Source organism: Eurypyga helias, unplaced genomic scaffold (assembly GCF_000690775.1).
Source record: "Eurypyga helias isolate BGI_N326 unplaced genomic scaffold, ASM69077v1 scaffold17486, whole genome shotgun sequence".
NCBI lineage: Eukaryota > Metazoa > Chordata > Aves > Eurypygiformes > Eurypygidae > Eurypyga > Eurypyga helias.
The window spans coordinates 9,643-33,009 of record NW_010254826.1 but is presented as its reverse complement, the minus strand read 5'-3'; the positions used below and the strand labels follow the sequence as shown (position 1 = coordinate 33,009).

At 56.6% G+C, this 23,367-nt stretch overlaps 1 protein-coding gene across 1 annotated transcript; it reads right to left on the bottom strand.

Moving 5' to 3' along the window:
* Positions 1-596: 596 nt before the first annotated feature.
* Positions 597-22,251, bottom strand: KIF21B (kinesin family member 21B; the record flags this gene model as incomplete). Its single annotated transcript, XM_010153151.1, has 34 exons — positions 597-651; positions 1,921-2,120; positions 2,598-2,768; positions 3,513-3,630; positions 4,164-4,328; positions 5,192-5,372; positions 5,667-5,803; positions 7,537-7,575; positions 8,228-8,341; positions 8,492-8,566; positions 9,046-9,251; positions 9,775-9,832; positions 10,130-10,190; positions 10,478-10,643; positions 10,771-10,872; positions 11,682-11,876; positions 11,974-12,121; positions 12,536-12,765; positions 13,148-13,216; positions 13,671-13,778; positions 13,950-14,149; positions 14,769-14,960; positions 15,263-15,380; positions 15,820-15,901; positions 16,203-16,427; positions 16,914-16,977; positions 17,080-17,269; positions 17,670-17,865; positions 18,452-18,567; positions 19,061-19,228; positions 19,609-19,743; positions 19,981-20,130; positions 21,490-21,672; positions 22,029-22,251. Coding segments are annotated over 34 exons (4,840 nt in total), but the record flags the coding sequence as incomplete, so codon positions are not given.
* Between the last annotated feature and the right edge of the window lie 1,116 nt (positions 22,252-23,367).

Genomic DNA, 23,367 nt, shown 5'->3' with positions numbered 1-23,367 from the left:
AGGTTTGTCTGGAAGTTGCCTGATGGAGATCTTCTCAGGCTGGCTGCACCTCCACAGCTGGCACATGGCAAAGGAGCTCAGAGATGCACACCTCTAATTGCTGCAGACAGATAGATGCGGGATGAGGAATGATGGGACTACCTGGAAATTCTTCTGCAGGACCACCCGCCCAGCAGAAAGGCTGTCCCACAGGTAAAATCTCCAAAGGAGCAGACACCTCTATGCTGTGGTCCTGGCCAGCAGACACCAAATGTCCTCATGGCTGTGGAGTGGAGAAAAACCCCCGTAGGAACCAGTCCCGGAGCCAACAGGGACAGAAGCAGCACATCACGGAGGAGGACACATGAGCCTACAGTGGCAGGAGGGAATTGGGTGTCTCTGAGATGGAGCCAAGGAGCTCTGACCCCACGGAACTGCTTCCTCAGAGGAGCTGGCAGTGCTCAAAGTACCAGATGGGATATTGTCCACCCCGTTGGGTCAGGCACAAAGAAATCCCTGTCCCTGGGCTGAGCTCCTGTAGATGATGAGGTCTTGATAGCAAAGGAGAGGTACCCTGACCTTCACCCTCCTGTCATGTCTTCATCTTTTTGCAGTTCCTAGTTTGACCCTGCAGGTAACCTCCTCCCACTCCAGAGCTTCACTGTGAAGTCACTGAGAAACAAAGGTGAGAAGGATGGCGTGACCCAGGGCTTCCCACAGGAGCCCCACAGACACGCTGCAGAGAGGCAATGCAAGGGGAAATGCTCCCCACCCCCAGCCCACGGCAGCATGCAGCCCACAAGACTTCCAGGTCCTTTTCTCTTAGAAGGAGGCTGCCCAATCCATTCTGGGGAGCAGGCAGGCCCAATGGGGCTCAGCCTCCAGCTCACCTCACTGGCAGCTGTTGGGGACAAAGGGAAGTGGTGACCTCCAGGGCTGACCCCACAACAGGACCCCTTGCACCCCCTGAATCAACTTGAACTAGGTGAAAGCACTGACACTGCAAGGAGCTGTGGTGCTTGGTCTCCCCAGGTCATGGGAGGCTTTGGGGGTAGCTGCTGACTCCCATCCCACCATCCATGCAAGGGTGCAGGCACGCCACAGCTTCCATGGAGCTGCCACAGTAGATGTGGGCACCCGGCAAGGGGAAAAAAAAGGCAAACCAAAACAATTTGGGGGCTACGGCTGGGACACAGGGGCAAGTAATTTCTAGCAAAGATTTATCAAGTGGGGAAAAACGCAAAATAGTTTCATACCGTGAAGAAGCAGCTCAGACCAGAGAGAAAGAAAGGAACAAAGAGAGAGAGAGGAGCAAAAGCAAGCCACAGAGAGAAAGACAGAGGGAGAAAGAGATGAGAGAAAGAAGAGTGCATGAGCAAGAGAGTCAGAAAGAGCAGGAGGGTCAAGGCAGACTAGTAGCACGGCCTTTTATGGCAAGGACACGTCGTGGAAGGCAAGGGGTGAGCCCAGGCACGTAATTCCATAACTTTACCCGGCAGTCACTGTGGCACAGATGGGAGGTGGGGAGGAGGAGAGACAGAGAGAGACAGAAAAAGGAAGGGAAAAAAGGGACATAGTCGGAAAGAGGATATCAGAGTCTTGCTGCCAAAGAGCTCCCCGGAGCAGCAGCAGATGCCCAGCCGCAGGGGAGAGGGGTCCCTGTGTGGGGGATAACTCAGGGCGTCACCAGATCGCGTGCAGGGGATGGCTGGGGGAATAAGCTGTTGGCACTGCAGTGGGCAGGCCACGCCATGCAGCAGGCTAAGGTGGGCAAGACGAGATGAAGGAGTGGAGGGTCTAGAAAGCTGCAAGACTCCTCCCTTTCTCCCCTCCCTGCTCCCTTCTCACTCAGTGCAAACCCACCCAGGCCCGGGGCTGAGAGTTCAACCCAGAGGTCTCCCATCTCCCAGGGGCTATAGGAGCAGAAATCCCAGGGCTCACCTGGAGGCAGTGAAGATGTGCTTTGAGTTGGTGCAGATGGCATTGATGGGACTGTCGTGCCCTTTGATCTCCCCAACCGGTGTGAAGGTGTCCACATTCCAGGCTTTGATCATGCCTCCTCGGCAGGCACTCAGCACCATGGGGCGGCCAGGAATGAAAGCCAGTGCACAGACCCAGTCTTTGTGGGCATTGGGGATTTGCTGTTGATATGGGACAGAGCAGAGATCATGACCAACCTCATCTGCAGCACCACCAGCAGCCACATGCACCCAACCTGGGAGGCTCAGATCCTCACAGTCACACTGGGGCTGATCTGGATCACAGGGCTAGTTAGGAGGCCAAGGGGATAGATTCGAAAGTCAGGGCTTGATTTGTCTCCTGGGCAGAAGACAACAATCCTGTCTTCAGAAAGGAATGCAACACCTGGCACTGCAGTTGGTGCTGCAGCCTGTATGCCAGGGAGACGGCAATCCTGAGCGCCCTACAGCACAAACTTATGGGTACACAGCCGCCTCACACATGCACTGCCAGATTCACAGGAATGGGAGTGCCCTCCCTGGTTATCTCAGTGCAAGACACTGGCACCAGGTCCCTGAACAAAGTCCCTCCAGGCCCCCAGCAACAATACTCTGCCCCACATTACCGCAAGGACCTGTGCAGTATGCTCCCCTCCAGACCTGGATAAGTTCCTGCTGCTCCAGATCCCACTTCTTTATGCCGTTGTCCCTGGAGCCGCTGAAGAGGATGTCTCCCTGGATGGCCAGGCACTCAATGCCATCATAGTGAGGGGGCTCAAAGTTGTGTGTGGGGCCAATATTGCCCACCATACCCTCAGCAATCTCAAACACCTGGGGAAAAAAGAGTGGGTGAGACACCCCCAGATGGCAATGCAAACAGAGATGATTCTCTCTTGGGGAACTTGGACATCACCCTCTGTTTTCTAGGCTCAGGGCACCCCGAGTGATGCTGGAAAGGGGATTGGACATTGGCCTGTGGGGGCTTTTTTGGGGCTGAGGTCTCCCCAGGGGTCCTGCCACTATCAGGGGATGTCTGCCACCAGAGACAGCCCCCATTCTGCTGCACTGTACTCATGGTGAGCTTTCACACCCCTCCATGAGCCAAGCCAACAGCTTGCAGGTGTCAGAAGAGCAGGATACTGCCTCCTTTATTATCTCACCATCCCTCTTCAGTCCCATGGTGCTAAAAACCTGCTAAGACCCAGCAAAAACCTAAAAGGGAGGAGCAAGTTCTTGCTGTGCTGGGGCTGTGAATGAACAGGACCAAAGAATCTTTATCGGGAAGCAGAACAGGGTGAGCTGCTAATCTGGGTCAGCCATAGCATGCAAGTACCAGCCACAGAGCCTGAGGGATGAGAGAAATGCAAATCCATCTCCAAAGGTGCATTTGTATTGTGAACCAAGCAAAACGTAAGAATTGGGGTAAGGAGATACAAAAAAAAAAAACCCCAAACTTGCATGCAGAGGTGAAAACAGAAATCTGGGCTCAGATTTCAGGAGAAGAGACCTTAGGTGTTGCCAACATCTAGGCTTCCCTATGGGGCACAGGGCTCTGCTCTCCAAGGGGGAGGGTACCTTGACGTAGTGATCTTTGGAGCCCGTGACCACCAGGTCGTGGTTGCTTGACGTCTGGTTTACCGTGAGACACATCACAGGCCCGATGTGGCCGCTCAGCTTCCCAATGGGCTGCAACCTGAATTCAGTAACATGGGTCAGCCAGCCCCTTTCCAGATGCTGAAGCTCCTCCAAAGGGCTCTCCCAGGCAGAGGCCCCCAAAACTCTGGAGCCCCCCAGTAGGGGTTGTTCCCTCTGGGTGACTGGGAGCAGGGACACCCCTCTTCCTAGTGATACCAGGGGATGCTCAGGCCATGCCAACATCTGGCGGCACAGCCTCAGCTGCAGCAGGGGGTCAGCAGCTCAGTGCCCATCTGGCAGGGATATGGGCAAGGGCAAAAATGGTGGGGGTATACTGCTGCTCATCCCATGTGTTTCCCCTTCTCCTAAGCTCTGCCCAGTTCATGGACAAAATCCCCACTCCAAGTAGCCCCACTGCTGCTCACCATCCCTTGGGTACCATGGGAAACGGTTCTGAAAGTCCTTATTCCAGGCAACTTACATTGCTAAAAAGGCTTTCATTTTCCCTGGTGAGAGGAATTTCAGGCCCCTCCAAGTAGACAGTGTCCACTCAGCACCCGTAAGCTGCCCTGCTCACCCCACCCCCCTCACCTGCTCAGCTCCCAGATGCGGACGGAGTTGCCAGTGGCAGCATACAGCATGGTGCCAGTGGGGTTGAGAGCAATCTGGTTGATCTGGTGCTCCCCCTGCACACTGGTGACAGTGCGGGTGGTGGTCCCTGCACACACATCCCCAGAAATCACCTGTCCAGAAGATCTATGAGAGAGAGAGGTCAAGGTGGGAAGATGAGCAGAGGTTGGAGCACCGAGGCCTCACTGAGGAAACACAGGGCTGTAGGCTCCAGGCTAGCACAGGCGGTTCCCACAGGAGGGAAAGGCCCCCAAGGTATCACCATCTCTCTGGCCACAATGTGATGAACAAGAGCTCTGTCCCCTGAGCCAGTGCCCTGCTTACAGAGGGAGTCAAGGGTGTCAGGTGTGGTTTCTATTTGAGGGCTGCTGGAAGCAGCCTGCAGGAAGAGTTGGCTAGTATGCTGGGAAATCAGCACAGGGAGGCGGAGGTATTTGGCCTCTGCACCAAGGGAAAAGCGTCTTCAGGGCAAGGTAGATGATCTGATGCTGGAAGGAGAAAGGAGCTCTATGCTGGAACAAGCTCGTAATCCTGGCCTGCCATACTGTCCTAAAATTTAAGACTCTGCCTCCAGACTGGCCGACTACAGCTACAGCCTGTCCCATGCTCCTTTCTGATCCTCAAACTCCTCATAAAGACCAGTTACCCACTGGCAAGTCTGTAATTTATGCAGCCACTACGCCGTTTTAAGGGCTGTGCCTTCTCTACAGGGCTGCTGGCTCTCTTGGCCATCCCCAGAAGTAGCTGCAAATCTCTTCAAAAGTTCTTTACCCTGAGCCTTCACTGCAGGAGGTCCCCATGGGTCACCTCACCCCAAGCTCTCTCCCAGCCTCCCTGTCCCCTACAAGTGCCGCAATGCAAAATGGCACTAAACCAGCTGGTCCTTGCCCCTGTCCCAAGCCCCAGTAGGTCCTGGGACTGGCTTCGGCAAAACCAGAGATGGCCAGAGCATCTACGGTCCCCCAGAGCTGTTTCCGCTTGCCACATACGTGAGGGTGCGGATGCACCGTGCTGAGTCCCGGATGTCCCACACTTTGATGTACGACGTGGACACGGTGAACACCAGCCCTGTGTGGCTGCAGTACTTGATGGAAACCACGTTGTTTGGGTGACCCTTGAGGGAAGCAATTTCTTGGCCTGTCACCAGGTTCCACATTTTGCAGCTCCGGTCTGTGGGAGGAAGAATGTGCCCAAGAGTGTCAGTCTAGGAGGGGTCCCTCAAAGAGCATGGTGGCAATATCCTTTCTGAGCATTACTTTCCCCCACCCACAGAGCCACAGGAAAGGAGCCAGCCAGCCCCAGCACTGGGGCAGAGCAGGGCAAAGTTCAAAGCTGAGGACAAGAAAGAGGCCCAGGAGGAACCATCCCCATGGTGCTCAGCACTCATGTATTCCCCCCACGCCAACCTGCTCTCCTAGCATCTGCAGGCCAGCAACCCCCATATTCTTGCTGTCCACCACACACCTTTGGACCCAGTGAAAAGCAGCTCGTCGGTGGCATCCAGGCAGAGCACAGGCTTGGTGTGTCCTTCCGCCACAGAGATGCACTGCAGCGGGGCTGTCCGGACATTCTTCGTGCCACCCACGGGGTTAATGATGCCCCTTGCATAAGAAAGAAAGGACAAGCATGATAGGATGTGTGTGGAAAGACACCATGGTGCACAGCCCCAGAGGCACAGGAGAGCAAGAGACGCCTCACCGCAATCATTTTCCACCACCTGGCAGTGCAATGGGCGCAATGGGCCCCTTCATCTGAACCCAGCATGTCAGAACATGCTGGGGTCTTCATGTAGACCCCAGAAGCAGTCCCTGCCTACTGCCTCTGCCCCAGCAACACAGACTGGAAAAGGGAGGTTGCCCAGTGGCCTCTCTGAACCTTTCACGCCTGGCCAGCACAGACCCAAGGAACCAGAAGAACCAGCTCATCGGTCCTCAGGTCAGCTTGGGACAAACTGCACCTTCTCCAGCCTGAAGCTCTGCTGGGATAAAATTTGGAGTCCGTCAGTCTGTGGCTGGTGACATTTGGAGACAGGGCCCTGCTCCTTTACATAAGGCCACAAGGGTGATGAAGGACAGCAGCAGTATTTGCAGCCAGCATCCCTGTGCAATGCCTGTGGAGGCCCTGCACCCATCGCTCTGATCCCTGCCAAACCTTCCTCCGAGGGGCACCTGCTGCCTGTCCCTCTGGACACAACATCCACCAATCCCCTCCACTTCAGCAGTGGTTGGGGTGCTGAGGACCAACAGCCCAACCCTTCCAGACCCAAGTATACACTGCCACCAACAGCTGCTCTTCCCAGCTGAAATTCCAAAGCACAGCCTTCTCGTGGCCTGGGGCTCTGGGTTGTGCTAGTCTCTTCCTATAAGAAACCGAGGCACAGGGCAGGCCCAAGGCCATATAGGGTTTGCCTGAGTCATAAGGACAAACACAGGCTCATTAATTTGGGTTTAAAAGTCACATGCATATAATCTTCCTTTCTCAGTTAGCAGCTGCACTCACAAACTCCAAGGAAGCAGCCCTCCCCTGACCCCTAGTGTTTTACCCACCTGGGTGTGACATTGAATGGAAATGGAAATCATGCTCTCCAGGGCGAGACATTATCGTTATCGATGGATTATACTGCTGCCTGATGGCAAACTGCCCAAGGGACCAGCGGCACAGACAACCTGGTGCCACCTCCCCAGTGAACTGTGGGAACTCAGGGCATGGACAATGTGAGGGGACACCTGGGTGCTGGCCGGCTGATGTTCCTAAAGGATGGGGGAAAGGTGGCCCTAGTATTGGCAGGAGGGTTCAGTGGGACAAGCACAGGAGCACCTTAGCCCCAACACCACAATCTGTCTCGGTTTCTTTGGGAAAGAGATTTACCCACCCAAAACCCAGCACCCGGGAAGCACAACCATGTGTGGGGAGCTCCTGGAGATATTTGCCTGGAAGATGCTTGCAGGAAGAACACACTAGGAGCACCCAGGGTTACTTGCCCCCTTCACCAGCAACACAACATCCTGCTGGAGAGCTGGGGGATGGAATGAGACATGGTGGTATCATGCTGATGAGAGCCCATCACATATAGCAGAGAACATGCTGCCACCCCAAACCAGCCAGTGCCCATATGTGAGCCCAGTGCCACATTTCCATGGGCTGATCAGAGCAGGAACCGTTTGAACTTGCAACTGAGGGGAGTGGCATGCTGGGGAGGGGGACAGCACACACAAGCTGGGAGGTGGGGGAGAGCAGCAAGGCACAGGTGGAGCATGCAGGGACAAGGGAAGCCCACTCATGAAACAGATGAGGAGGAGAGGGCGAAGGGACAATAAACAGAAGTTGTCTATACCTCAGCACCTCCGAGACAGAGGAATCGCTGTCATCAGACCTAGGGGCAGAAAATTAGCAAGATTATGGGAAAGAAAACCCAGACTAGAAGAGGCAGCAGAGGAGTCAGAGATGGAGGATTGTTATTGCATCCAAGCCAGTGTAGGACAGAGAAGAGGAGGGGGAAATAGAATCACACATGGAGAACCAGGGGCAGAGCAGAGGAGTAGGAGGGCATGTGAGGATCATACAGCAGGTCTCTATCAGGGAAAGTCAGCTCTGCTAGCAACGCTTCAAGACGAGGGCAGCTGCCTGATCTACTTCTGGGGGAGACTGGAGCAGCCTTTGTGGGTTGGTGCCAGTCCTTCAGCTTCCTCCGAGCCCTCATCCCGCCTCATCCCATCCTACTCCACAGCCTTTTCCAGTGATCCAGATCTAGCACTGCTATGTCTCCAAGTAGGACTTAGTCAGAGGCCAGGACTGTGAGCTCCTGCAAAGCAGCCAGCTCAGAGGACACACGCAGCAGGCAGGGCAGGGGTTCAGCACAGCCCTTGCAGAGTATCCACTCCCTCATGGAGAGCAGGGAGCAAAAATGGTGGCAGGAGGCTGACTGGAGCTGACCCAGGTCCTGTGCTCCTACAAGCCTCCATGTGACTCAGCATGTGCCATTTGCTGGCTTGGGTCCCCCTCACTCCCATCCCACCAGGACTTACTTATCCAAGGCAGACCCCTGGCTCTGGTTGCTTGTGAGACGAGAGAAGACATTGCGGTCGTTGCGTGGACGGGTGGGTGGGGAGGAGGGAGGCGTGAAGCCAACATCTGGAGGCCTAAGCCAGGAAGGATTAGAGGGACACATGACTTGGGAATCGCTCACCTGGCAGCTTGGAACACCAGGGTGCAGCAAGAGCTGGCCCAGCCAGCATCTCTCCCCACTTCTCTGGACCACCCATTGACATTTCTCCAGCTCCCAAGCTCACCTGACAGGTTGCCCACGATCATAGGATTTCCTCCTTGTAAGAGGTGAAGTGTCCGAACCACGAGATTGCCTGGGACTAAAACAAGTGAAACAGAGCACAGTGGGTGCCTGGCCCCACTGCTGGGATCCCTCCATGCTGAACACCCATGTCCTTCCCCAGCAGAGCAAATGGAGAAGCTGGGCTTCCCTGGAGTCACAATCACAAGATCAGAGGATGCCTTGAGTCATCCCATTTGCGCGGAGGCTTTTGGCAACCCAGGAAGCCTCCAAGGTGGCTGATAACCCAGGGCAGTGAGTCTGGGACCCTTGCATACCCGCTTCTTCTTTCCCTCCTCCTCGAATACCCTTCTCTCCATCTGCAGAGCATACCAACATACTCCTAGACACTCGCCAAGTCCCACTGGAGAAATCCACCACTGCCTGCTGCAGGATAGATGCAAAATTGGGCTCATGCTCACCGCTCTGCTACTCCACAGCCTGGGCACAGTTTCCCACCTGCTGGCCCATGCCTCCAGGAGCCTCCCAGTGCCCAGAAACCCATCACCCCATGCTCACAAGGTGCTTCCTCGTGTGGGCAGGCTGATGGTGCGTGACACCTTCTCCTTGTGATAGGGGTCTCGGATGGAGAAGCTGATTCCATCCTCTTTGATCTCCATCAGGGATGCTAAGGACTTGGTGATGTTCTTGGTGGAAACGTCCAGCGTGGGTCCTAGACACTCAGCCGACACTGCCTTCATCTGCCCTGAGAGCTTGGGCTCTCCCTAGAGCAAGGCAGAGGGCTCAGGCACAGGCAGCCGAAGGGGAGCACAGGGGGAACAGCCAAGGAGCTGTGGGGTGGAGCAGCTCATGATCTCTGGACACAGGAGGTTGAGCCCCCCCTGCATGGGGGGTGCTAGGATGCCCATCCTAGTGCCAGACCTCCATGCTCTAGGCAAATGTGACAGCCTGTGCAGAACAATGGGTGCTTTCCTCCACCACTGCCCACAGTGGATGCAGCACTGCACAGGGACCTCCTTGGTGCCCACCCAAATCTGGAGGGTATTGGCTGATGCAGTGGATGTTTCCCAAGTCTCTGGTGCTTCAGAGGACCACAGGACCAGGAGGCCTGGGTTCACCCTTGACTAGAGCTGACCCCACCCAGAGATCAGCCATACTGCCTCATGCCAAGCCTGGCTCTCCAAGAATCAAGACTGCAGAGCAGAGGCCGGGAGCACAACTGAACAACATGCCCCTCACCCCTCCTCCTGTTCCCCGTGATGGAGCCACACAGAAGGGCCAACTAACCTTGAACTTGAAGTCGTCCTGGCTTGCTGAGCCCTTCATGGTGAAAGACTGGGAGACGCTGCAAGGAGAAGGGAACAAAGACCGATCTTCTTTCACATACAGAGACTACCACTGGCCCACCAAACTCCTTGCATCACCCCTGCTCCCTAGCACCTTTTCGCCAAGGGATGACCTGGTCTTCACTCCCTGCTGGTGTCTAAAGACACCTCTGCTCTCCTGCCTTGGGGAGGGCTGGGCACCACAGAAAAGCTTTGGTGGGCCTGTCCATGTGCATCTGCAAGGTCCCATGGGTGGCACCAGACATCCTACACCACCCCTGGCCTCCACAGCAGTCAGGGCTGGTCTAGGCACTCACCTCCCATCTGAAGCTAGGCTGAACTCGGAGACCTCCTCATCTGTGCTGGTGTAGCCATTCTCTGTGCAGAAGGGAAACAGCACATCAGCAGTGCAGAGGGGACCCCATCGTGCCGAGCCCCATCTGAGCTGTGTAGCAGAGGGAACAGCCCCAGCAGTTGGGGCTGAAGACCCAGTCCTCAGCCCTGTTGCTGGCTGGGGACACATGCTCTGGACACCATGCATCACACTCAAGGAAGCCCTGGGCACGCTGGTCCCAGCTGTGGCACCTCCAGGTGCTTTTTGGGGGCAAGCTTGGGTGGGCATCTCACCCAACAGGCAGCATGCCTGGCCCAAGGATGTGTCCTACCTTGCTGGACGTTCTGGATCAGGGCCTGCAGCTCAGGGTGCAACTCAGCCTTCTCCCGCAGGGCATCCAGGATGGCGTGGTTCTGCGAGGAGCCGGTCACATCTGTCTGCCGCAGGCGCCCCTCCAGCAGGCGGATCTGGGCCTCCTTCTGTGCCACCTGCAGCCCCTGGGGAAGGCCAGCACAGTGGGCCTCAGGTGGGTGTCTCAGGTCCCCACCCTAGTACCCTGCTCCTGCTCCCCTCCCCAGCAGCAGGAACCCCATTACGCATCTGGGTCCTGCCTTGGCCCCGCACCTTGTCGATGGAGGCCTTCAGGAAGTTGTCCAGCAGGAGCCGGGCTTCGGCCAGGGAGCAGGAGCTGATCACCACCGAGGTGTCCGTGGAGTCCAGCTCCTCCTGAAACGTGGAGGGACAGGCATTGGATGCAGTGGGGGAGCTTTGCCGCTGGGCATGGGATGGGCTGAATGGGCACCGTGGCCAGCAGTCCCAGTGCTTGCTGTCCTCCGTCTGCCCAAGTGGCTACAGGGGAGATCCAGCCATGGAGATAGCTAATGCGACCTGAAGGGCTTCTGTGTTGCTGCAGAAATCCTGATGCCAACACTTAAGTAAACACTAATCTGCAGACATCAGTCTCACGCAAATCCACAGCACATTAGGTCGTCAACCCAAAGGCTAGTGTGAATTAACAACAACACTTTCTTCCCCTGCAACGCGAGTGACGGACAGGGATGAGCCAGGGACAGCACACAGCCTCCACAGCCCAGGCTGCAGCCACTAGAGGGGAGCCGGGAGCCACCCAGCATCTCTGCAGCGTGCCCACTGTCAAAACTGGACACAAAACCCGCAGGGTTTCTGCTGGAAAAAAATCCAGTCCTCCCTGGGATGTTTCTAGCGTGTGAAAGTCCCATGGGGACAAATGGCTGCCAGTCCCATGGGCAAGATGGGAGCTGCAGCTTCCCTACATCCCAGGGCGGTGGGGCACAGGGCACCAGTAGCATGTCCATAGATGTTCAAAGATGTGGCAGCACTCCCCTCCACAATTAACCACCTAATGAGAAGTGACTGTGTGGGCGCAGCCCCCCTGAGTGCATGACTTGGCTCAGAGAACTCCAGGACACCCAGCTTGGCCATGCCCACGGACACCCTCGCCTCCCAGGGATGCTCCTGCTCCCTCCCTGCCAGCCGGGCCCAATGCAGCTGCCCACCTTGGTCTCCTCAATCTGCATGATGGTGGCCTGGCAGTCAGAAATGCTGTCGTTGATGTAGTCAATGTTGGCTCCCAGCACTTCGATCTCCTCGTTCAGCTCCTGCAGCCCCTTCTGCTCCATGGGGCTCTCTGCCTGCAGTTTCGCCCTCTTACCCAGCAATGCTTCCTGCAGCAGCGCCAGCTCTTCACGTTTCTGGGGGAAAAGGGAGGGGGATTGACATTGTCAACATAGCTGTCTCGCTGCCCCACACATACCACCCAGCCTGCTCTGTCCCCAGTGCCACTGTCACCTTGATGAGCCGCTCCATGTCAGCCTCCAGGTTGACAATGGTCATCCTCTGCATGACAATGTCAAAGATGCGCCGCTCCAGGGACTGCCATTTGAGACGGGCGGCTTTACTGAAGGTCTGGCTCACACTCTTCTTGGGGAACTTCTTCCTACAGCCAGAGGGGATAAGAGGCACATGGGTGACCAGTTACACCATGCCTGGAAAGCTGTGCTTGTCCCCAAAGGATGCCTGGGCTCTGGCTGACCAGGAGCAGAGGAGGCACCTGCATCATTTCTGGATTACCCAACTTTTCCATCTCTCCTTAGCAAAGAGAGGGACAAAAGGTGAGGCCAGCAGGGTTTGTGCCATGATGTTTAATGCTCCTGGAAGGCCAGCGCTGGACTCAAGCCCAGGTGGCAGTCAGTCACATGCTGCTAACGCAGCCTGTCACTGGGTCAGTGGTTTAACATGGGCCAAAGGCACAATAAGAAGCTGCCTTTCAATCTCCCCCAGCAGCCAAAAGCCAGACGTGGGAGTCCTGGGATGCCTCATCACCCATTCATGTGGCCCCTGCTGCCCTGACCTGGTGGACCGAGCCCCATTCACGGAGGATGAGGAGTCTCCCAGGAAGTTGTTGATTTTCCTGTTCCACTGGCGCACGATGCTGGAGACAGAGCGAGCACTGGACTCGGGCTCGGAGGAGGTGGTACTGGCTGAGACCTCCACCCCCGAGTCCAGCATGGCTGGCTTCTGGCTCGTCCTCCCCGCAGCCCTGTCAGACATGGGCTTGGCAAGACGGCGCAGTGCTGAGACCTGCCCAGAAGAGAGGCAGAGAAGAGGATGTCAGGCAGGTGTCCCCACCCCAACACTGTTGCAGTCACCCCCAGGTCTTCATGGGACCAAGAGCAGCAGCTCTGGAGACCTGCAGCCCTGGGGCCGCTTGCGCCCTTCTCCCTCATTGCCCATCCCCTGCTGCCAGGTTCAGCTGCCTTGGGAGATGAGCAATTCCTGCAACCTGCCTGCAACCATCTGCCACCTGGTTAGTGAGCCATAAAAACCTTCCCACCCTTTTGAGAAACCCACTCCCAGAGCTGGCACTGTCATGAAGATGGGGTGTTTCTGAGCCAGGTGCTGGGGCTAGGATCCCATGGGGGCTGGGGCCTGCATGGGGGCCAACTTCCTCCCGATCCCTCACCTCCTGGGTTTTCCTCCGCAGCACTATTTCCTGCTGCCGCTTTTGAGACTCCAGAGCCCGGATCTGAAACTGCACAAGACAGACAGACAACGACATCCTTGAGGTCCTGCCCAGACACCCCAGTAACAGTCATAGTCCCATGGCTCACATGACCAAATCTTGGAGCAGTTACTCTGGCTTGAACAATCTCACTCCTGATTTTAACAGCAAGCAGATTTCCAGCCTCGAGGCTGGCCCTGATGGCACATCAACCCTGAGCATCGTAGGGAGTTTACAGCATCTCCCACAACCAAACTGGGAGCTGTGGGAAGCCCCTGGGAGCCATCCAGCCAGGTGTGCTCTGCTAGGGCTGCATGGCCTGTGGTGAGGCTATGGGTGGGGTGCAGCAGGGCCCCGAACTTCTCCGACTGGTATTTGTGAGCACCTTGAAGTGCCAGAGCAGGACAAACACCCATCCCCGGCCAGCTCAGTTGCCCCCCTGCACAGGGATGGCCAGTGTCACACAGGCAAGCTGTACTCTCACCTCCTGCCGGCGCTGCTCCTTCTTGAGCTGCGCAATCTCCCGATTCCTCTTTGTCTCTGCCAGCCGCCTCCGCTGCTGCTCCTCACGCATCTGCTTCATCAGCGCAACCTGGAACAGGAAGGTACCACCTGTCGGTACGTGCACCTGACTGTCCCAGGGCACCCACCTCCCAGGCAGAGAGTTGTCCTGTACTGGCCACCAGGAGAGGCAAACATCGCTTCGGAGTGGGGAGCCAGACTTGATCAGGGATGCCCTCCCTGCCCTGGCGTGTCCCGGTACCTTTGCTTTCTTCATCTCTGCCACCTCTGCCTGCAGCTTCCTCAACTCCCGCTCGTAACGGGACTGGTTCTTGAGCAGGCGAGCATGCTCCTTCTGGGCTGCCTGGAGCTTCTGCAGGTCCCGGTTCATCTCCTTCAGACGCTTTTCATAGTCTGCTTTGATCTTGTTGGCTTTCTCCTCCGTGTAGCACTCCATGGTGCCTAGGGGAGTGATGAGAGGGCTTGTGATGGCCATCCACCCCAGGCTCCTCTGGCACCTACGCACCCTGCCTGGAGCCATTGGGCACTGCTCCCTCCCCATCCCACCAGAGCCCTCCCCTGTGCGCTGGCCCCATCTCTGGCTGGGGTCTGTCTGGGGGTATCCACTGGAAAAGATAAGGTTGGGCTCAGAACAGGGGACAGTGGATTACAGCACAGTCACTGGGCTCAGAGAGCTGCAGACCTAGACCCACAGCCATGTGCTACCCTGCTGAGCCTAGAGATCAGCTACACCACTAGGTCTTTGGGGTCTTCACGTGTCCCTCAGCACCTCAGTTTCCCCAAGTGCAAGGCCAGAATAGGCTTTGCCTTATCTCTTTCCAGAGAGGTCTCCAGCACCAGTGGGGTCAGGAGCTCTTCAGCTGACTAGCCCTACTCCCATGGCAAGACAAGCAGGGTCTGGGGTGTCCCAGGGCCCCAGGCAAAAGCAGGGGAGTGGCAAAGCTCTACCCGAGCCAGAATTACACGCAGGGCATGCTTTGGCTCTGAGCCAGCTAGGCAGAAGTAGGAACTGGGGCTTGATGCGAGGGAGATGGGATTCTGCAGGTGAGGTGATTCTCACTGAGGTTCTGCAGGACCCGGTCCCGCTCCAGCTGTGTGTCCCGGATCTTGTTCTGCAGCAGGATCAGCTTCTCCTCATACTGGTGTTTGAGGGTCTGTAGGCGCCGCTGGCTGTTCTCCAGCTCATCAATCAGCTTCTGCTTGATCTCTATCTCACAAGTCAGATCTGCCAGGTCTGCCTGGAAATTCACGGCTGGAGGCCGGTGGGGGATAGTCAGGTCAGGAGGGATGGTGGGAGCATTGCTCCCATGGCCCCACTGAGCCATAGCACAGAGGGGACAGAGGGAGCTGGTAAGAGTCCCCACCACTGGGAGCACCCCAAAGAGTGTTGGAGACTCCCTGCAGCAACTCTGGTCCTTTTCCAAGTCCCCCAGAAGGGATGTGGCTGGGGTCTCCCAGCAGACTCTCCCTTCTCAGGACCAGAGCTCAGGGCCAGGAGACACCAACAAATGCACCCCAAATACCCTGGGCTGCATGCATGGCACCACACTTTACCCTTCTCCTCTGCATCCGAGTCTGAGTCCACCAGGCTCTCTTCACTGCCCGAGTCCTCATCTTCATCCTCATGTCCATCCTCTTCCTCACAGCCGCTCTCATCCTGTTCTTCCTCCTCCTAACAGACAAGTGCCTAACCTCAGCTTGCAGCATGGCCTTGCCCTTCTTTCTGTAGCTCTTCCTTCCTCTAAAACCGAGCTCACCCCACAGCGATAGGATGTAGCACCCACAATGGGCCTCAGCCTCCCAAACAGGATGCCCAGGGGCTGCAGCAACATTTCTGTACACTGTGTACACTGCTGAGAGCAGCAGCTCTGTGCCCCTTCCATCCCTTCCCAGCTGAGTAGCACTGCACTGCCCATGCCCCCTTCGCCTACGCTTATTGAAACCAAGCCCCAAAAGATGTGGGTTTCCCCCTACTCCAGCATGGAGTTCTCAGCTGCACAACCCCTCCAGCCTTCTTGCAGAGCCACACTGGGCTCGGCTCCTCTCACACATGGAGTGATCACAGTGCTCCACAGCCAAACACCCTCCTTGTGTTTGTGAAGACCACTCACCTCTTCCCCCTCGTTCTCATCCGTCTCCTCCCCGTTGTCCTGCTGCAGTTTCTGCCGCTTCTTAAATGCTTCCTTCTCTGGGCTGGGGGACAGCAGAGGTGTGCTGGTGAGTCCCAGCGTGGGGGAGTCCAAGGACGGGTCCTGTTGGGGCCCCCCTCACCTCCTTCTTTCAGACCCTCTGGAAGAGAGCCTCTGGGACTGTGGTGGGTAGAAGTAGACCAAGGGCAAGACAGCACTGGGAGGGGAACCCAAGCATCTGGGCTCTGTCTTGGTGCTTGGGCTTTTGCACAGATGAGGGAAGCAGGATACCTGACCCCACAAGGATAGACGGGGACCGAAACACAGCTTCCCCCTTCCCAGTATCGCACAGCAGCTGCCTTCACCTTTTTCTCCTCTGCCTCCTCTCTTTCTTTTTCAGGCGCTCCAAGTCCTGCTTAGCCCGCTGGAGGACATCAGAGGCCTCCGTCTCCACTAGAGCAGCAGGGCTGCACAGGCCAGCAAAGCCAGATGCAGGGGACGAGCCCATGGAGTAGGGGGGCCGGGCAGAGACACGCGAGAGGCTGCGACGCAGGGACTCATTCATGGACTCGCTCTCCAGGAGTTTTGTCCTATGGAGTGGAGATGGCATGTGGTCAAAGAGGGGACATCCCACTGTCCCCAGAAGAGGGGATCTTGCCTGGTTTTAGAATGGTGTGAGCCGAGGACAAAGTCACCACTAAGCCATTCGCATTCATGTTGGGTCAGAAGGTGAGAATGCTGCAAGACAGGGTCCCCAGATCACCCAAGAGGCTGAAATGGACCCATCTTTGAGGAACCAGGATTCCTTGGGAGACACCAGACACTCCTGCCAGGATCTCCCCCTCTATTAATGGCCACACAAGGGACGACAATGGCCAAAATACTGCCCAACATCAAGAATGGGACTCCTACATGCCTGGTGTCACAGCAGTGTAGTCAGCTGCTATGCCATCAGGGCTTAATACCCCAGTGACACTGGAGGCACAGAGCTGTGAGCTACACCTGGTCTCCTACCCCCCCAATGCACCCACTAGACCGGGACCCAGCTGACTCACCAGCACCCATACCCGGCTCACCTCAGCTCTTCAATCTCCTGGATGTAGTTCTGGATGAGGGCACCAATGGCTTCATTGCCATCACCTGGAGGAGCAGATGTGGATCAAGCAGGACACGGGCTGTACTGCAGCACCCATCCCAGCCACACTGGACTTGTCCACCGCGCCATCACTAGCCCAGCCTCACCTGCCTTGGCCAGCATCAGATTGGCCTCCTGGGTCATGAGGTGGGTGACCCTGCTGTTGATAGCATCGATGGCCTCCTGCATGGCCTTCACCCGCATGCGCAAGGCACTGTTCTCCTTCTGCAGCATGGCGTTCTCACGGAAAAGGTCACTGTAGCCCTCTGAGCCATCCTCCCCAATGACTCGCTTGCCCTGTGGGGAGAGGGGGGAAGTCCCTGAGTGCAGGGCAAGCTGGGACATGGGGGCCCACCACTGCATTGCTGGGGGCAACCCCAGCCACCAAATCAGGGTCAGAGACAAATCTAAGGACTAGGAAAGCCTGAGACTCAACAGGCAGAGGGTGAGAGACGCTTCAAGGCTTCTCCCTGCCTTGGCATCCCCAAGAGATTTGCCCAAGGTCCTGCCCATGGCAGGGCAGGAGCTGAGCCCTCATCTCAAGCCTCCTGACTTCTCGCAATTACCCCTATCAGTAGGGGCAGAGCACGGTAGGCAGGAGAGTCTTTCCCACTAAACCCACCCCAGTTCATACACAGGGAAGAGGATTTCTCCTCCTGCCTCCATTCCACCTCCACAGACTCGCTTGGCCACTCACTGCCTTGTACTCCATCAGCTCCATCTGCAGGCGGGCGATCTCAGCCCGCAGCGCGCTGATCTGCTGACTTGTCTTGTCCTGGTTCACCACCACCTTGTTCTTGATGTTGCGAGCCCGGTTGGCATACTTGAGCGTGTTCAGGGTCTCCATGAAATCCCGGTCAGAGGGGCTCACGCAGGCAATCATGATGGTTTGGCTTGGGAAGGTGAAGGTCAGGGTAAAGGACAGTTTTCCCCACTCTATGCCAACTCAGCACCTGGAAACCTGTGACCCAGAACAGCCACATGCACCCAGACACCCATCCTAGGCCCTTCAGTGTTTTTTAACCAAGGTACACACTGGGTTTAGTCCCTCCCAGAGCCAGAGCACTAGGAAACCCCACGAGCAGCACATCACACAGCACTCAGCAAAGCCAATGTCCACCAGCCAGCCTACACATGCTAGGACTTCTAGGGAAGGATGGGGTCTTTGGAGAAGCACCCCCAAAGCAGGCAGGGAATTCAATCCATCCCATTCTGGGCAACACCACCTGCCAAATCCCAGATCTGCAAGGGCTCTGGAGTGTTTTGCACCAGCTACTTCTGTCAAAGCTAGCTAATTGCGTCTGGGACTCATGAGGGGCCAAGGTCTTTAAATCTGCAAAGTCATGCACTGCCTGCCAGTAAGCATCCCCTCCCTACTGGGCAACCCACAAGGCGATTGAGTCCCAAAATAGCTGCCACATGGCTCTATAGACCCTTGGTCCTCTCCCAGGTTTCAGCCCTAGCCTGGGATCCCCTTACCTGTTGCCCCCAAGGGAATCCTGCAGTAGGCGGGTGAGCTTGGAGTCACGGTAGGGCACATGCACAACTTTCTTGCTCTGGTCTCCGAGGGCACTGATGACATTCCCCAAGGCCAGCTACCAACACAAAGGACAGCCCCTCCAAATTCAGCCCCTGCTGAGAATCCAGCTTTCACGTAGCTAGCATGTCAGGCCTGGGGCATTTGCTGCAGCACAGGTTTCAGGTATGAGAGGTGGAGGCATGGGGCTTTCCTTGCCAGACTCAGTGTTTGCCCCCCTCTCCTGGTCTGTGCCTCTCTCCCACATGCATCGAGGAGCAGCATTGAGCTCTGGAGTTTTTTTTAAGCTCAGGTTAGAAGACCTCAACCTCCTGGGGACTTGCACATTTGTTACCAGAGATATCCACCCCCATACTCCTGCTCTCAGGAGCAGGGCAGCCCTCACCACTGGCATTTTGGATTGTGCATATTCCTGCCTACAGGGCCAGGCAGCATATATGCCAGCGGAGACAGCAGCAATCCCAAGAGCACAGAGCCACTCGAAAGGTGTCCCGGGCTCTCCAAGGCAGGCCCTCCCCCCTCCCCTTGCATGCTGGTGCTTGGGGCCGTACCAGTCCACAGTTGATGGAGATGCCTTCCTTTGCTCTCTCACCGGTAGCACCTGTTCGCTTCAGCCTCTCCGAGCCAGCCAGGTCTACGAAGTGAAACTTGGCCGTGAGGGTCTCATACTCGGTGGTGGGCTGGGCTCCATCCAGGAGGCTGGTCACCTCCCCATTCACCTGTGGCCAGGCACACACAGAGAGGGTCACCACCATGGACCCAGAGTGGGCAGGAATTCCCTTGGCTGCACTCAGATGTCAGCAAAAGCCTGAGCATCCCCTCCATATCCAGCCCCTCAAGGATGGTGAGAAAACCCCAAGAGAAGCTTCCTCTGGGCCATCCCTTGGGCCAGACCATCCCTGTCTTGGATGGGGCTGCATCAGGGCAGACCTCAGCTCCCATTAAATGCTAACATTGGCTATGACTGGAAAGAAGAAAGACAAAGCCCCATCTCCATTGGCAAGGCTTCAAACCCTCTCCCCTTTCCAAGGGACCCACACACACTGCCTGGGTATCCGCCCCAGTAACAGCCCAGGCATGAGGCAGCAGCACGTCTCACCAGCTCCGGGCGGGTGCACACTCTCATCTGGCACAGGTGAATGGTGAAGATGGCATGGGATCTGGAGCTCTGCACATTCATCTGGGTGCTGGCGGTGGTGCGGGAAAGAGCCCCCTGTTTTAGGCACTGGATCAACTACAACAACATGGAGCAGGGAAGAATGAAACCTTGAAGCACCCTTCTAGGGAGTCAGGACAGCACCTTGCCACAGCCCAGCGAGCACACTGACCTCTCCCTGCATCACCCCAGGGCTGCTCTGTCCCATCCAAGGTGAGACATCTCCCCTCACCCAGCTGTCCCCACACAGCACGTCCCTGGCCAGTGGGCACCCAGCTGCATCCCTCTTCCAGGTCTGCCCCATTGTGCACCCACCTCATCCTTTGAGCTGATGAGGCGTGACGTGACCCCCGTGGTGTAGATGCTCCCGCTGGCATCCTCGTGGATTTTGATGTTGGATTTGCGGTGGCGTGTGTCAGGGTCACGGGCACTGTCAAACAGGTCCAGGATCTCCTCATTGTAGAGCTGAGCAGGGCGGAAGAGGGTGTGGGTGAGTAATAGTAAGCAGGACACTGCTAGAGCACAGCACAGTGGGACCAACAAGAGCTGTCCTCTGCCATCCTGCTGCTGCAGTCCCAAGAGCCAGAAGGACAGGCTGCACGGCTGGGAGTGCGTGTGTTCACACATACACAAAGTGTCTGCCCAAGCAAGGCTGACCAGAAGAGCTGATGTGGGTGCAAGCATAGGAGAGGAGACGCGTGGGTGTCCCCTCGCCCGCATTCATCTTTCATGTGTCCCACCCCCAACCAACAGGTCACCCAGCTCCTTGGGGCAGTGTCCAGCCACCCTGAATTGAGTCAGAGAAACTGAGGCAAGGGAAACTGTAGCTGAAGAGTAGAGGATCTCCTAGAAGGCAGATACGGGGTGCCTGAGAGGAAAAGTGTGTTGCATAGGGTGAGGGGACACACACTGGGCTGAAGGCCAGTATCCGATCCTATAGCCCAAGGAAGGTAGGACAGTACCCCCGCCCCAACAGCATTAGGGGACTCTCCAGTGGGAAGAAAGCCTCTCCAGGCCATGGGCATTTGGAGGAACCCAGATGTGATGACCACCAAAGTCACATGGGGGCAAGATCACAGCACAGGGCCTCTCCTTCTGACTGCCTGTCTCCTGTGGGCTGTACCCCATAGTGGGACACCAACCAGATTAAATTTGTTCAGGAGCTCAGCTTTGCTCAACACCACCCTGTTTTCTCACCAGGGCCTTCAACCAGTTCCCATCTTGAACTTCTTTGCCCCTTCACCCCCGGACCAGCCCCCAGAGAAACTGCTGCAGACACACAAGGTCCACAGGCTTTCTCCAGGGAAAGAAGCAGTTAATAGAAGAAGCTTTTTTAAATGGAGAGGCCAAAGCAGAGGCGGGAGAGAATGCAATGAAGCATTCTCAAGGTCAAAGATGCAGCAAAGGACATGGGAAATAACACAGCCCTTCCTCAAATCCCCACAAGTATGGCACTTCTTAAACTACTTGTTTCACTGAGAAAGCTGGTCAAGCCCCAGGGAAGCAGGTATGATGCTATCCTCAACCTCAGGTGTAAGCGAGCCCAGAGCCCCTGAATCTCCAAGGGACCAAGGCATAAGCCCTTTTCTCATGGGGGGGAGCTCCCTGAAGCCAAGAAAGTGCCATCCCAGTTTATGGCCATCATGAAGTCAACAACATTCAGGAACTTTGAGTCTCCTCTGCCCTGGCATGCATCCCTAGCCGCATGACTGTTGCTCAGCCTGGGAGCAGCCAGCACAAGGAGGACTCAAGGAGCCCAGGACACGGGAGCTGAGCAAAGGACAGGGCAGGGCTATAGCGTCCTTCAGACCTGCTTTCACTCACCTCCAGGAACTGGGCGCTGACTTTGAACTCGGGCGCCGCGATGCCCTGACTCTGTGCCGCCCGCTTGCGCTCCTCGATGCCGCTGAAGAGGTGGCCGATGGCCCGTGGGATGATGCCTTGCTCATCCTCAGAGATGCTCACGTCGAAGCCGGTGCCCATGGTATACGTCTTCCCCGCACCAGTCTGCAGAGGCAGCAAGGGTGGAGCTGGCTGGGTCCCCCCAGGCTCAGCTCTGCCTACTGCATCCCACACCTTCCCCTGCCACTCCAGGCTTCCCAAATGCCTCTGCTGAGCCACTCTGATCCCCACCACCACACCAGCATCCAGGTTCCCACCCCAGCCTTGCCTCCCTCCTCCCATCCAAGGCTACCCCCTGCCCCAGCTCTCACCAAGCCCAGGGACAATCTGTCCCTTCAACACCCAGGAGCTTATATAACCTCCACCTTCCTTAACCTCTGCAGGTGCCATCTCAGCATCCACAGCACCCAGGTCTGCAGGAGAGCCCATGCCAGAGCCCACAGAGTGGACAGAGCATGTACCTGGCCGTATGCCAGCACAGTGGCATTGTAGCCCTCAAAGCAGCCTTCGATAAGTTTGCCCACGCATGTCATGTAGATCTGCTCCTGCCATGTGTCCAGGTCAAAGACAAAGTCGTAGGTGAAGGCCTTGTCCTTCCCCAGCAGCACCTGGGGCTCACCAGGTGTCACCGAGGTGCAGATGTGACATCCCTCTATTTTCTCTTTGGACAGCTGGGGACGGATCCTGCAGGAAGAGAAGCGGGCTGAGGGCAGCCTCAGGGCTCAACCCCGTCCTGGGGGACATGAACCTGGTCCTGAGGATGCGAACATGACCCATACTGGAACCACAGCTGCTGCGGGCAGCGGGCTGGCAGTACCTCGGCCTGCAGTGTGGTGCTTCCACTCCTGCATCCAGTGACAACCTCGATCCATTTGTGGTTGAGAAAAGAGATTGGCACATCCTAGCAATGCTACCAGCCACCTTCATAGCCAAGGTGACAGGCAAGGCTGGGTACCATTGCACAGGCCGACCCAGTAATGACATAAAGCCTTAACATAAAACTGCCCTTGCACCAACAGCCCAAACGGGACCAGCCAGCCCCCCTGCCTCCGGCTCATTCACCACCATGCCCCTGGCCAGGCAGCAAGCTCTGGGCTGCACGTAGACACTGATCAATACATTGAAGCAGCCCTGACACGGACTGCCAGGGCACAGGCGGGCAGCTGGGATGTGCTGCAGCCAGCCACGCTCGCTTGAGAGGCAGTGAGATCAAACTGCAGTTACAAAAGCTTGAAATGCAAAATGCAAAACCACAACCAGACAGTCTCAGTGTCAAAACAACCATCTAAAGCAAACAATCACTCAGCCCAATGGCTGTCCACAGCCATAGCCTCAGCAAATAGGAAGGGGACAGGCAAGGCTGTGCTGGGCTCCTGGTTCTGGTGGCACATACAACTGACCCGCTGCATTCCCACTCACTGCACTCCATCCCGCCCAGGAAATCCGGGTACCAACGGCCAGACCTGTGAAGGCACAGCTCTGCTTCAGTGCAGGCACTGGTGAGTGTTAGGGCTGCAGCAGCTCAATCTTTTGGATGTGCCGGCTGCAGGAAGCTGGCTGGTCCCGGGGGACTTATGGAGAAAGGGGAAGCCAAGCACCATGGCAAACAGCTCTTATTAGAGCTAATGAGTGCACATCTCCCCTCCCTGGGCACCTCATAAACACAGCTATTAATTCCCCCGAAGCCGCATCGCTGGCAAGCCGATGCAGCAACCGCAGCAGATGCTTTGCAGACTGGGGCTCTGCACAAGCCACCTCTCCTCACCAGTCTGGCCGGCAGCAAGCAAAGCCCAGGCAGGC